The following is a 14945-nucleotide window of genomic DNA, read 5'->3' on the forward strand; positions in this document are numbered from 1 at the left end:
TCCAGGTGGGGCCTTACAAGAGCGGAGTAGAGGGGCAGAATCACCTCCCTCGACCTGCTGCCCACGCTGCTCTTGATGCAGCCCAGGACACAGTTATTGGTCTTTTGGGCTGTGAGCGCACATTGTCTGCTTGTGTTCAGCTTCTCACCCACCACCACTCCCAAGTCCTTCTCTTCAGAGCTGGTCTCAAGCCACTCATCACCCAGCCTGTATTTGTGCCTGGTGTTGCCCCAACCCAGGTGCAGGACGTTGCATTTGGCCTTGTTGAACTTCATGAGGTTAGCACCGGCCCAACCTCCCCAGCCTGTCAAGGTCCCTCTGGATGGCATCCCGTCCCTCCAGCGTGTCAACCGCACCACACAGCTTGGTGTCGTCGGCAAACTTGCTGAGGGTGCACTCAATCCCACTGTCCATGTCACTGACAAAGATGTTGAAGAGCACCGGTCCCAATACCGACCCTTGAGGGACACCACTCTTCACCGGCCTCCACTCAGACTTTGAGCTGTTGACCACAACTCTTTGAGTGCGGCCATCCAGCCAGTTCCTCATCCACCGAGTGGTCCATCCATCAAGGAGTTAATAATCACAGAGTTAAAGACATTGAAAGGAATTCAGTCCACAATTTTAATATTTGAAGTACTCCCAGCTTCAGAGAAACCATGGGGAGTGTTGTTTTTTTTAAACAGAACTTAAGTAGTTATCTTCAGGAACCCAGTAATTAAAATTAGAAAGTTGGTAACATTTTTATTGCAGGCAGTTCTAGTGGTGAGATTAACATTAGATAATCTTATCATAAAATAACCAGGCACCCTATGATGATCTGACACATGAGAGGCTGCACAGAGCTTCTGGTCCCCCAAGGGCTGTGATTGTTTTATGGTTTTATCTTATAATAACTGTGCTTTGGTTTTGCCCTTTTCTAAGAGTTTCATACAGTACACATTCCTCCCCACCCCCTCGTAAATTTGTAATTTAACACCACTCTAGGAAATGGCAAATCAGCATGAAACTATTAATCTTATCTCGTATCATGAAACAGACACTGATCCAAGAGATCTGATTACTTTGCTTCTGGTCATTATCCAGACTGAAAGCTGGGCTGGGGCATTTGTATCATCAACAGTTCTGTCATCAGAAAGCAAAAGATTTCAAAAAACAAAGTGAAATTCTACAATCAATCCCAGTTAAGATTTCATGCCAAAAATACTGTGTGGCACTAAACTCGTTTTACTGGTCACTTAGCAATCAGCTCTGCGGTATTAAACCCCTCATTTCTGCCCTATGTCTACAGCTTCTTTTCCTAGGCATTTAAAGCATAATAAAGGACCTGAATGTCAGGCATTAGGACTTTAAATAATCTGTAGTGATTTTAATGAGTTCAGTCACAATTGCCACAGGTTTGTCTTGCTTCATAAGTATTTCTGAGATAGAGCTTGCAGTCAAATTCTCCACTGCCAAGTTGCTTTTTGGTCTTTTGAGAAGGATGGAAACTGGCTCCTGTTCAGTCCTGCAGAACTGAGTCTGTTTTAGCTTGAACTGCTCTGGAAATAGCCAGCTGCATCCCCTCCCCTCCAATGAATACATTGTGAACAAGAAATTCAGTTTTAATTTGTATTACAGTTCAGCTAATTAAAGAAAAACCATTTTAAATACCTGACTGAACCAATGTGATTTGGCTTTCCTTTTTTTTCTTTACTTTTGGCCCTTCTTCCTTTTTGTTTCACTCAGTTCTTCTGAATATTTCCAACTTCCAACCCCAAATTCCAACTTCTTATCTTCTCTGCCATCAAGTTTGTGGCACTTGAGAAGATGCACTCATTTAATATATGACTGTGAGGGAGGCTGAAACTGTTTTTTGCATCTCCAGCAGGATAGAGCTTTCTGCTCTACCACAATATTTGGAAGTTGGGGTTTTTTTGTTTTGTTTTTTAACTATTTACAAATACCAAGGGACTTTACCGATATGGAAACACGTGGTGAGAATTTCTTCTGTGCTCAATTGGATGGTTCAACTCTGTTCCTGGAGGGAGTGAATTTTACTGTTGACCTAGTTCTGCTCCCATTAAAGTTGGCAATGAGTGGTTTTAGAGATTTTCAGCCTCAAAGCATTACTATTCTTTGTTGAATCCAAAGTTTAAGAAGGAGAGCTGAAGTGCAGCTCTTTTAGATGGAATAAGGAAGGCTTAAGCCTGGTACTCAGAATACATTTATTAACTAACTCTATCCAAAGAAGTGGCCTGGGAACCCAGATAGAGGAACCTTCCACTCTGCATTAAAATTTTGTCAGAACTTCCAAAATTCATACCTTTTGGCATCATGAGTGGTTTCTGCTTTCTGCATTTGTGCAGACTTACTGTACAGATTGACTTCACAAACTGGGGAGTGATAAACCTGAGCAAAGGTGAAATACAAAAATTTAAACTTCTACAGTTTTCCCCTAGGGGAAAAAAAAAAACCCAACCAAACAGAAAACCTTCCTTTCAAAAATTGGTTCACTACTTGAGAATAATTAATGTCAAATTCTAGATGTCATGTGTCTGCTACATTAATTGTTGTTAGGTGGGAAGCAGATTTTTTTAAAAAATGGACAGCTATTAGGTCACTGACTTAGAAAGAGAGCTAAAGAGGGATGTAAAGTTTGCTCATAGCTATATAGTCAGTGCTCTTAGATTGGCACAGCACAATAAAATGATGGTTCTATATTGAAAGGTTTCATCGTATTCTCACTAGGAGAGACTGTACTGAAGGGGTTCATAGTTGGAAACTGTCCCTCTCTGTCCCCTGTCCTTCAGCTTGTAAGCAGGACATAGTATTTTGCTAACTATTAATGTAACACGTTTAATTTTTCATACTTTGTGTGTTTATGACAAAGACCTGGCTTTGTGCGAGGATTTCCTTTCAGGCTATTGCAAATGCTGGTAGTTGTGAGCTTTTCTAAACTGAACTCACTTTAATAAACCTGTGGGTGGGTTTTACTTGGTCTGTCTGTCCAGACTGCAGTGTCTCAGAGTAAAGGCGATTGCCTCACAAGGTCACTGCTGCCCTGGAGTAGTGGAGGGCCTTTCAATTTATGCTTGGTCATGCCCTTTTAACTTAATGTTCTCCTTCACACAAGCTGGTAGTGATGTATGTCCATTCAGACAACCTAATGGCCTATGGTAACTATAGAAGAGCCTTTATATCAATATTGTGCAGCTGAGACCCATCAGGATGGACTGTCAAACTGTTCTACACCACATCTAGGACCATTTTATGCAAGTAATAGCTGTGACACCGTTGCTATACTTTATGGTGTCAAGCAGGACTATAAAAGATCATTTTCATGGGTCAAGAGGAAGTTGATCTTTGTAGCTTAATATATCAGAGGTCATTTCCCTCTGTCAGCTGTTGCTGCTTTCAACAGTACTAAACCCACTGCAGAATGACCTCAGCTCTTGAGGAATCTCAGCCATAGATGAAAGGTCTGCTGGGACATCCTCAGTGGCGTTTCAAGTGTGGCAAGAGTGTTCTGAAGTCAGCACCTTCATGGTGGGCTTCAAAAGGAAACAGATGGCTTACCCCCAGGGATCGAGAGATTGCTATTTGCTCCATGCATGCTCCTATTATTTGATACAACTTTTCCTGCAATCTTTCATTAGTTAATTTATGTACCTGTTTGAGATACTGCAAGTCTGCCAGATAGGAAACATTCAATTTCTTACTGAAATCACAGCCTGCATGTCAAAAGGACCTTGAATTTTTATGTTGAGGGAGCCAAGTTTTCCAGACTCAAGTGAGATAGTTTGTCTCTGTTGATCAGAGGTCTCAGGGGGCACCTGTCCAATGTGAGACTGTCAGATTAGGTAACAGATTATGAGATATCGTTCAGTAAATCTACTTAGGTGGAACTTCTCCAGGGGTTGTTGTATTTTGCACAAATTTCCAGCTACATATGTTCTTAGTCAAAAATGTTCACATCCTTTCCATTTGCGGAATGCCATTTTCACTTTCATGGACTTCTTATGTAAACTAAGCTGTTGGCTTCTAATAAGAAATTGGATGCTTGCTAATGCAAGGGAATCTGACAGCAGTCTCATTAAACAGGTATATGAACTAACTGTGGAAAGACTGAAGCAGGAACTGGAAGCATAATATATATGTAATATCTGCCCATGTTGGAGTTCAGCCACCATTCAGAGAAGACTCAGACTTTCAAGTGCCTTGGTAGCAACTCCAGTGCTACCTGTCTACCAGTTTATCCATCTATATGTTGCATTGTACCCTTCAGAGTGTTGGGAGCATACATGGTTTTTCAGTATAACTATAAAATAGAAACAGTCTGTTCTCCCATTTCTGTATACTCTAACAGATTAATTTGTAGTTTCCTTACTTCCTTATTTAAAGAAGTAGTACCTGGTAATTTAGTCACCTTGGTGTGATGGCAAGTTTCTACATACGTGTTGGCTGCTCTGCACTGGCCATTTTATCTCTTAGCTCTATTCTTAGTGAAAGAGACATAAGCTGCCTCCTACATGCTGTTTTGTGTTTACTCTGGGTCAGTGTCAGGTAAAAGCGTGCGAGCTGTGATCTCAAAGCTGATGAGATCATAAGCAGTCAGTAGCTAAGCCTTTAGACGAAGGGCATATATACTTTTTTGAAATGTGGAGAGGTCAAGTACCATGGTCTGAATTGCCCCTTCTCAAGGGTTTTCTTAATTTTCTTCTATCAAGACTATTTAACACATACTCACGAGGCTGCCTGTTGTACTGTATTGCACTAACATTTGGTCAGTTAACGTAAAGCTGTGTACCAGTTAGATGCTGGTGTGTTAGTCTTGTTCCAGTCTTTGTTCTGAAGAACAGCATTACTACAAAATAAAAGAGTCTCTCTAAAACACTTTTATTTCTTCTTATGTGAGACTTCTTCTTTGACAAGATGAAGTGAGTCAGCCTGTCTTTAATGGAATTGCATTGAAATGTCTGCTTACATGCAACTCTTGTTGTCATTCCTTGGCATGATCGTTACTTGAGGGGCAGATTAGAGGTCAATCAGCCAGAGCCACAGGGGCGCCCGCAGCTAGCCTCAGGATACTCCCTACAAATGTAAGATCAAAAGGGCAGGCACATGAAAATTACTGTTTACTTTTTATGAATTATTTCCCAGAGATGGGATCATTAGCAGAATCTAAATGCTGGCTGGCTCTTAGTGCAAGGACATCCCTGACTGAATGTGCTTGCTTGGGCACACCTTCCCACTCTTTTAAAGTAAAAAGATTCTCTGTTTTGGCTTTTGTGGAATTTGTGTATTGTTTAAATAACTTTCTGGTTGTTTTTTTTTCCCAAAACACTGTCACTGTTTCTGAACATGCTTTTAATTCTTAGATGCTGTCCATTTTATTTCTTTCTTTGTACAGCAAAGGTATTTCAAAGCCTATGTCCATACCTCAGGGACTCTGCAAGAGACACCTTCTGAAGGAAGTAAAACTTTCTGGTAATCTTTCTGAGTGAAGTGGCTGTTACTTAAAAATTCATCGCTAGCCAATGGGTACCACAGTTATCCCTACTGTAAATACAGGGGAAAGGTGATATTGGCTGTCATGGTGAGGTACACGTTGGCAAATGCTGATTCAATGTCTACTCCTGTGGTAATCTTCACACATCAAACTCTACACGTTCTTATCCACATAAGTATCTGGCTTCTGTTTGATCACCGTAATCAGGGCTATTTAGAAGGGTCACAGTATATTTGCCCTTTTGTCTTGTGTCTGGAGCTATGAAAGCATGACTTTGGAGCAGATGCTGATTGAATTCTAAAGAGACTGTCAGTAGCTGGGAACATGTGTGTAGTCCCTGATATGCTAAACTTGAGATTCCAAGTAGAAAACTGTTTGCTTTTTAAAATAACTTTGAAAAAGTTTCCTTGAAGGACCAAATACATTGTGGATATTACCCTTTAATGAAAACCAATATGAACTTCCCTCTTATCATCCAACGTGTTACTGCCCTTAATGTGAAATAATCAAATGCTGCTCAGCGTAGAAATGAAACTAAATCTGGCTAGTAACCAAAATAAAATCCCTTACAGCTGTTTTTGTATGTTCTTAAAATGTGTGCTGTGAGATTAGGCAGTTGTCTTTTTTCCCCCTCTCTACTATATTTCTTAAGAAGTAAAAAATAAAACAAAACCCAGAACTCTCTTGTAGCCCCCTCCAATGATAAGGTTGGGACAGAAAATCCAGTGTTACGTTCTTTATCTAAATCCTTATTTTTCCTAATGTGGCTAGACATTTTGGATAGGTATGTTTTTACTTATTTGGAATGATGTTTTCTCAATGTCATTGTTTTTTTGGCATTCATCTTGACAGCAGTAGCTAGAGATCTTCTTGCTTGTGATTAAAAGGATAAATTGAACATCTACCTTTCCATCTTTTTCTCTTGCTGTTGAATAGAGCTCAGGAATTTTTTTAATCCTTGCAAAGCAGGGAGAGTGCAAAGGAAATGTGTATAGATGAGTGGGGTTGTTGGGTTCTCCACAACAGGGACCTACAGGCGACCTTATGCGGGAGTGGGTCTGGAGTTTATTACAGCAGCATTCATAAAGCTGAGGCACAGATACTATAAAAATAAGTCAATTGGTGCTCAGCACAGTTTAGGCTCGTCCTGAGCTGCACCCAGTCTAAAAAGTTTTCTACTATATGTCTTGGACTTCTGGGGTCAGCAGTAGATAGGGGGTCTATATGGCGCCCTTCAGTTGTGAAGCCATGCTCACAGATTCATTAGATTTTGTCCCGATCCGATGTCAGGGATCATTTAAATATCCTGATCCGATGTCGGGGAAGGTTTCGATATGATCCCAAGAGCGAGATTAAGACACAAATGAGGTCACATGCTGCACTCCCAGAACACCTTTTATTAGAAAAAAGAGTAACAAAGAAGATAGTGATAGGACAGGATGGAACGAAAGATGGGAAATCAAGCAAGGAGTCGGGATAGGGCAGCAAGAATAGTCACCACCACGGGTCCAGCGGTGAGGCGACGGTGAGGGGTGGGCGAGGAGGTCTCAGTTGCTCGTTCCAGTGGTGATGCGGCGCGGCGAGGTGCGGTGCGGTCAGGCGGTCGTCCTCTCTGTCTCTCTCCTGTCTCTCTGCCGCCAACAGCTTGCCCCTCTTACCCGTGCCGGTCCTCCTTAAATACCCCTTCGAGGGCCGTAGTTTCCATAGCAATGGCACGTCTCTTCGTGCCCCCCAGCACTTGGGCAGGGACATGTCCAGGCAGAACACCCCTGCGGGCAGGGCGCCTTCACACAGCGGGGTTCCCAGAACCCGGTGGTCTTGTGACCATCCTTGCAAACAATCTTTGAGACAAGTCCATAGTGCAGTTCCTCACAGATGTCGGAAGGCAACTGATCCAGAGCCAGGATGTGGCATACTTGCCTTATGTTTCTTGAGGTCCTTACACTGAGGCAGAATCAGATATCTAATTGTGCTGTTTATCTCAGGTACCTTTGCTATCTTCTTGTTCTTCTTGTAGTCATTGTAAAAAACAATGGTTTTAAGATGTCTTTTATTGCATTTGTGCTTCAGAGGCTATTATATCTCCTCTCTTTTTTATAATGTTCTGCAAAGGTCCTTAAGCCTTTCCTATGAACCGGTACATCTTGAAGCTGACACCCAAATCTGGATGGGTTCCTAGGGCACTGGTCTCCCCAGTGCTGTTAGGATAGAAGAATGGCGGAAGTCCCTTCTCCACCCAGTTGCTCAGGAGTGCAGGGTATACCTGCCAACTGATAGCTGTTAAATTAACATTTCAATTTCCCAGTGTGTAGCCTTATCTTTACAGACAGGTGTATATGTGTTGGGAGAGGGGGCTATTTTTGGCTATACTGTAGGAGAGCCTGAAGGTAATGAGTTGTGCATAGTAAATCTTGCTTACTCCATAATTTCCACAACATTTCAAATTAAGGGCCTAAATTAGGGTTAGTGTCAGACTTGCTCTTTTGCTATGTCCTAATTTTGTTTTAAAAGCACATAGCTAAGGACTTTAATATGTTTTAGATTCAGTGCTTGTAAGTTATACTAAAATCCCTAAGGGAGCCAAAATAACTTATTAAAACCTTGCAAATGTTTTTGACTGCTGCATTCTATTATTTTCTATTCCAGTGGTAGCATACAGCCTCTGCTGCTGATGGGCCGAGGAACGCAAACCTCCAGGGCCCATTAGACTTAACTTGTTTACTGCATTGATATCTATATGTTAAATGACAAGAGAGTTCAGGTTATTGAATAATTTAAAATTCAGCTCTAATTGGTGTCATATGACCTGGAAAAGGCCATGGATGACGCCAGGAGCATGCTGTGAAATTCTTATAAATAATTCATAAATTAGATCATTCATTTGCCTGGATGTCTTGTTAAATGCAGAAGTTTGTAAGTAATAACTGATGATACAACACCTGTAAGTATTTAGTTCATATGCTGGAAAGTAATCTACCTTGATGATCTTCTAGCAAAACCTGCCAGAGTGCGAGAGTTAATTGCACTAGGGAGAATGCACTACATTTATTTGGGATGGGCTTTGGCAAGGCGTACCGTGCAGATGTTGCATTACGCATTCTCTATCAGCTAGACAACTATTCTGTGTATGCCCATGTTAAAAATGCAGCTCATCACTCTTCTGCCCTTATTTCACATGAACTCCAAATGCACTGGGAAATGGTAGTGACCTGCTCTGCTCACAAATAGTATAGTTTTTGAAATATTTATCTAGGTCTTGAACTACTGATTCTTCAGTAAAATAAAGGGCAGAAGTAAAAAATTGAAGTCAGAAGATTGTGATTTTTTTGTTTTTATAATGTCGGCAGCACATTGAATGTTAATAGTTAGACGTGGTGCTGTCAAGATTAGTACAGTGGCATTTTTCTGTAGTGCAAACACTATAGTCCAATATAGTTTTGTTTCAGAAAGTAAACATGTTTGCTTAATTTTAGTGGTCAGGTATTGCATTGCCATACATAGGCACTGTTTGGGCTTAATGGGCATTCTTCTCACAGTGACTTGAAGGCTCCACGTACAGACGCCTCACTCTAGTTTTCTTGGAGCACTGTATTATTAATGACTGCCTTATCAGCCAGCGTAAAACCAGTTTGCTGATCTGAAATGGAAGCATTTGTTAGAGATTATCTACAATATTTGTGTAGCTGGAGAAGAAGGGTGGCATGTTTATGAATGCAAAATATACACTTAAAGCTGAGTGCCAGCAAATGCTCACATGCTCACATTTGAATGCAGGTTTTTTGTGCACCTGGCATCTCAGCTCAATCCCTCTTAACAAAAAGGAGAAAAAAATTGAAGGCAACACAAGCATAGGAGGTCTTCTTCTGCTGTCAGCTAGCAGCTATACATTCACTTTTTGTGATGTGATCCTATTTTATTATTTTTATTTTTTTGGCTACACCTGTTCAGTATATTGAGTTCAGTAGATTTTTACAGGAAAAATACAGGCTTGTGACTGTCATTCACATAGTTTCTTTGATTTGAGACCAGTTGTTTTATTCAATGGAATACGGCAATCATAGCTATACATAATTTCTACAGATAATAGTGCTTTATTTTTTGCTTGAAAAATGGTCAGCTTACCTTCCAAGTTATCAACTGTATTTATCTTAGGTAGTGACAGAGATAGTTGCTGAACTATTATGTATGTACTTTGTAATGAGGGATATTAGATAACTTAAGGTAGAGATTTTTAAAAAGGATTACATGATTTAAAGAAAAAAAAAATTATAGACTTCAGTACATCCTACTAATTTACTTCAAAATCTTTACCTTTTTACATTCTCCTTGATAAATTCTTGCAGACTCTTGGAAAGAATAGCTCCTTAATCACTGGTAATGCACTTCAAATAGTCCTATCATTTGAAATAATTGTTCTTAATACAGCATTTCTGTTGCCCTGATATCCTACCTGAGCTTATTTATAATATATTCTCCTCATTCTACTGACAAGAACAAGTGCTTATGCTGTCGATAGACCTGAAAACCCAAAGTGAATCTTTATTCAGATGAGACCCATTCATCAACAATGCATAGTGGTGACTGAGTTCCAGGTTTAGGATGTATACCTTAGTAAGTGTGTCAGCTAGGTCACCAATATGTGCCCTTGGTGCTCTTCAAGGAGTCCCTATGTAGGGTAGCCTCTCATTTGTCCATTTAGAAATTTTTGCTTAATCTTTAATTATCTTTAAATCTCTTTATTTCTCCTCTGGTTGCTGCTCCTGTTCATTCTTCTTGGCTTCCTCCAGGGTCCACACTCAGATCAGCACAACAGAGCAGTTCTGAACCTGCATGTTCCTCTCTCTGTTTCTACCCCACCAAAAGAAAACCCAGAGGTGAAAATCCAGGTTAGATAAATGTTCTAAAGATACAATTGAGAAAAATTTTAGTTGATTGTCTCTTTTTCTGTATTCAAATGTATTTCAGCTACAAACTGCAGACGCAGGTGCTATGGGTTAAACTCTAACACTGTTAACATCTATAGGAATTTTGCTGTTCACAGTAACAGCTCTATATTTCACTAGGTCTCTAGCTTTTATCCTCAGAGTGCAAGATTTCTCAAGGTAATGGTTTTGGACTGTTTCTTAAACATGTTTTGTACATGCAGAGCTACCAGTGAAATCTGTCAGGACCTTGCCTGTGTTGAGACTGTAAGATCTGATCAGTTACTAGTTCCTCCCTTGCAGTACAAAGCCCTGTGTGCTGGAGTCAGTCGGTAAATGCGTCTCCTCTGCCAGCACCGTGAATTAACACTGCAGAGCACACAAGTTGCATTTAAGAAGAATTTGCAGAGATCATAATGCTGCGTGCATAAAACTGGTGCACTGTTTGTCTGTTTGTAGGAAGTTTTAAGGACTGTATGTTTGTTTAAGCTCTACTCTGAATCCCTGAGCAAAAATTACTGGGATTGCAGTAAAGATTTTGTAGAGGTCCCCACATCTACCTCTTTAAGCCTTTCTAAAGATTATTTGCACTATTTTTTTAATATCTCCTTGTTTCCATGCAAAAGTTTCACATCTGGTCAAGTCTTATTAACTCCATATGTTGCAAGGAGCAGTCTGAGTGAGTCTGTTTGTTTAAGCCTCAGTTAAAGGAAGTTGTATCTTTAAATACCGTACAACAAGCCTGGAAGAGCTCCACAGAGGAGAAAGCACAGCTGTTCCATCATGGTCCGTCACGGTTTCCATGTGTCCCATAGGCAATATCTTTCTTAAACTCATCTTGTAAAATTACCCCATTCCTTATGCTTGTGAGTCTTTAGGCTCACTGTAGTAGATGGGCCTTTGGAATTTTTTATTTTTTCTTCTCTTTTCCCCTTCACCTGGTCTGCATCTTTTACAGATCTGTCATGGCATGCTCTGGTCTCATCTGATCCCTCATAAATGTAAACTCCTGTCTCTTTTCCCTGCAGCCTTTACAATCCATCTGTAGTTTTCAATTAAAACATTAACAGAAACACATAAATTGCTAACAAAGTTGGTGACTGGCTTGTGACTCCCAATAGTTAATTTTTCTTTGGGGTTAGACTCTGCAAAGTACTGAGTAGCTGTCAAAGGCATGTTGGAACTCAGTCTTCTGCTTAACGTGACCTTCTTCTTCTAAAGGAATAAAAAAACCCCACTTGCGTTCAATGACATTAATGAGAATTTTCCCCCCTGCAAACATACTGTAACTGTGAAATAACATTAAAGTTTCTCTGCCTTGTTATGAAGTCTTTAAATGTCAATGCCATTTCTGAGACCATCAGGGCAGATTTAATGGCGGCCAAGGTCAACAAATGCTAACTGGTACCTCTCTTTTAGGGCCTTCAGGGACTCTTAATAGAGTCTCAGCCATGAAGTTAATTTGCGATGTGGGCCTTTATTCTTAAACCTGCTCCTGATGATTATTTTGTACCATCTTCATTGGTGTGCTTAGATTTCTTAACATTATCTTGTCTCTTCAGTCAATAAAACAAACTGCTAAAATAAGGAAATTGTCAATTAGTTAATCTTTTGTTCTTTTTACCTCTGTTTGTGGGCTGCAGAAGGGTAGGTGTATGCTTTCTGCAGACCACCCTAAGCTGCCATCTCTGTCAGGATCCTCTAAGAATACCTTCAGGTCTGCCACCTTCTGCTGTCCCAGGGGGCTGGGAAACTGGCCACCTTGAAAGCCTCTTTCTGTTGGTGCCCAAAATGCTGTGCTTGCAGAAGCAGGTGAAGCGGGAAACCAGAGACAGCGTGTAACCACAGGATTCTCTTACTTTCCATTTTCTGTAATAATTCTTCCTGTTGCTGGTCATCCCTTTATGTATTGTCTAATTATGATTAAAAGGGCTTTGTAGCCTTTATTTGTCTATAAAATATTGCAGACAAGGATGGCATGCTGCAAATAAAAAATAACAAAATTCCATCTTTTTGGCAGCTTGTTGCATTTCTGCTCGGTTGCCCTGCCGGCCCCTCTGACTTTAAAATATTTTAATGTCCTGCACTTTTCACCCAGTCCAAGCACCAGACTTTCCTTAGACATTTAGCACTGACATTAATGCAAATGCCTCCAACTCCCTGGGCCCTTTGGGGCAAAACATGACATCTTTGGCTTTCAATCACACGGCAGAGAGGATGTATTTGTATCCACAAAACTGGAAATAATCAAATATCAGTATTCAGGTACTAATCCACGCTAATTTACATTCTGTGAAGTCTACAAGAAACTTGTAATTGGTTGTCTTGAAGGGCAGCAGAGTATATTTGGTATTTTGTTTATTAAAAAAATTTAAATTATACATATAAACACTGCATAGATTTGGATTGTTTCCCTCTTCTAATCATCACTGTACACCTGCTTGCATTCCTAAGTTCTACTGTTTTGGGGCTTGCTGACTGTCTCCCACTCTATGTGGACAATACCTATCTATTGTAAGCGTTGACAGAGTGCAAATAATACTTCTCTTTCCATCAGTGAATACCAAATTTCCCTGCTAAACCACTTCCACTGAAGTAGTTTTGTTACCTTTAGCAAACTTGGCTTCTGTAATTAAAAAATCTAGATCTTTGTTAAAGGTTCCAAAGGCTGGAGGAATTAAAATTCAGTATGTTATTGAAATTAATGCACAGGTCTAGCAAAAGAAATGCGAATGCCTGAATCACTGCTGTTCTGATGTGCATTAAATCGCAAATGCTTAGCTGCCTAGATGAACCATAGTGCAAAGATACTCCAGGATGTAAGTAGGATTTTGATGTCTGTTACATAATATCCACGAGTATAACAAAACCACTAGCATTTGCTTGCACTGGGTTGACAAATGTGAATTACAGTTGCTTTCTTTCTTCAGAGTTTTATCAGAGTATAATCACTTGCCCAGCTTAATTGAAAAATCACTTACATTTATAGCTGAATTTAAACATGTTTTGTATTTAAATGACAGCTTTTGATGTACAACCATTTTTTACAGAAAGTAGTTGGTTTTTATCTGTGTTTCTGTAAAGATATTTCAAAAACTCTCATCAAATTTCCAGCGGTAAGTAATATCCCATTCAGTGCAAGGTGAAATGTTTTACATCAAATCTCCTGCTGTGTAATGGCCAATCAAAGAGTATTTATAGTGGCTGAATGGATTTTTTGGCTCGGTATTCAAAATTAAACATTTTGAAACATTAACATTTAATGTTTTTTGCCACTCTTCAAGTTGATTTTATGTAACCCTAGATGCTCACAACTACTTGATACTCCGAAGTGACTCATTTTATGCTGAGGATCCTGCAGGCAGTCGTTTTACATTTATTATACTTGTGTAGATGGAATGAAAGGTAGATTTGATAGCAGATTCATGTCTGTCTTCTGATAAACGTTTTGTCAGGTTTGGCTGTATGTCCATCAGTATGATGCAGGACGTCTGTTTCTGAGAGAGAACACATTTACCAAGTGAAATTAATGAGCAAAGATAAATTTTGGTAATTAACAGCAAATTGTTTCTCTTATTGCAGGTATCCAGTAAGAAGAGCTCATGCCAGCAACCATCTTTGGAGCTAGATGGTTCCTACTTGGGTATTGGGGGACCTCAAACTTTTTATAAGAACAGTAAAGCATCAAAGGCTGGAAGCCCAGCACGTGTTGCATTGTCTCAGCCTTGCAGGAATAATGACAATTATGGGACTGAAATAGATTGCAACCATCAGGAGTGTCTGAAGGAATATCCGGTAGAAAATGGCTTGCACAGGAAGTGTAACAATATGATTTCCCCCACCAAGCAGAGGAGCCCTCACCATGTAAAACCAGCTCAGGAGATAGATCAGAAAGTAAATGAATTTCAGAGTACACGTCCTCAGCAAGTGAGTTGCAGTTGTGCTTGCAGGCATGTAGGGAGCTCGGGGAGCGTGCAAGACAGCCACCATGTCAGCCAGGTACTTAGAAGACACTCTGGGCCAGTTGACAAAACCTGTGGTTACCCTCGGTGCTCTCGAGTTTCTGGACTAAATGACAGCGTGGACTCAGGACCTAAAGAAACAGAGCAGGCTAAAAGGTTGTATGAAGAAAGAAGGCAAAAGCTGCTTCTTCAGAAAATGGAGCTGGAAATTGAAAAGGAACGACTCCAACATTTGTTGACTAAGCAAGAAGCAAAACTTCTCCTAAAACAACAGCAACTACACCAATCCCATATGGATTATAACAGGTGATTTTGAGATTTATAATTTAAAAAAAAAAATTCTAAAATTTCTAATGAACATATGGGCAATGGTTAATTAAAGTGGGAGAGTGGAACTGATAAAATAAAATAGGCAAGACCATGGCACAAATTCTAACAGTGATTTAGAGGAGAGGAGACTTTTTAGTATATTAGCATATACTGTTGGGAAACAGCATGACAGCTGTGGAAAGCAGAAGAGGAAAACAGTATGTGGTAGAAAGAAAGGCACAAGAAAAGCACTGCTAAAAG

At 40.1% G+C, this 14945-nt stretch overlaps 1 protein-coding gene across 1 annotated transcript in view; it reads left to right on the plus strand.

Annotated features, from left to right (window-relative positions):
* KIAA1328 (KIAA1328 ortholog) overlaps positions 1–14945 on the plus strand; it is a gene marked incomplete at its 5' end in the record, with an annotated part of 159898 nt that overhangs the window by 88589 nt on the left and 56364 nt on the right. Inside the window, one exon of the mRNA XM_010168061.2 lies at positions 13996–14681. Coding sequence (XP_010166363.2) covers positions 13996–14681 — 686 coding nt within the window. The remainder of the gene's footprint in view (positions 1–13995; positions 14682–14945) is intronic.

This window comes from Antrostomus carolinensis, unplaced genomic scaffold (genome assembly GCF_000700745.2).
Source record: "Antrostomus carolinensis isolate BGI_N321 unplaced genomic scaffold, ASM70074v2 scaffold8285, whole genome shotgun sequence".
NCBI lineage: Eukaryota > Metazoa > Chordata > Aves > Caprimulgiformes > Caprimulgidae > Antrostomus > Antrostomus carolinensis.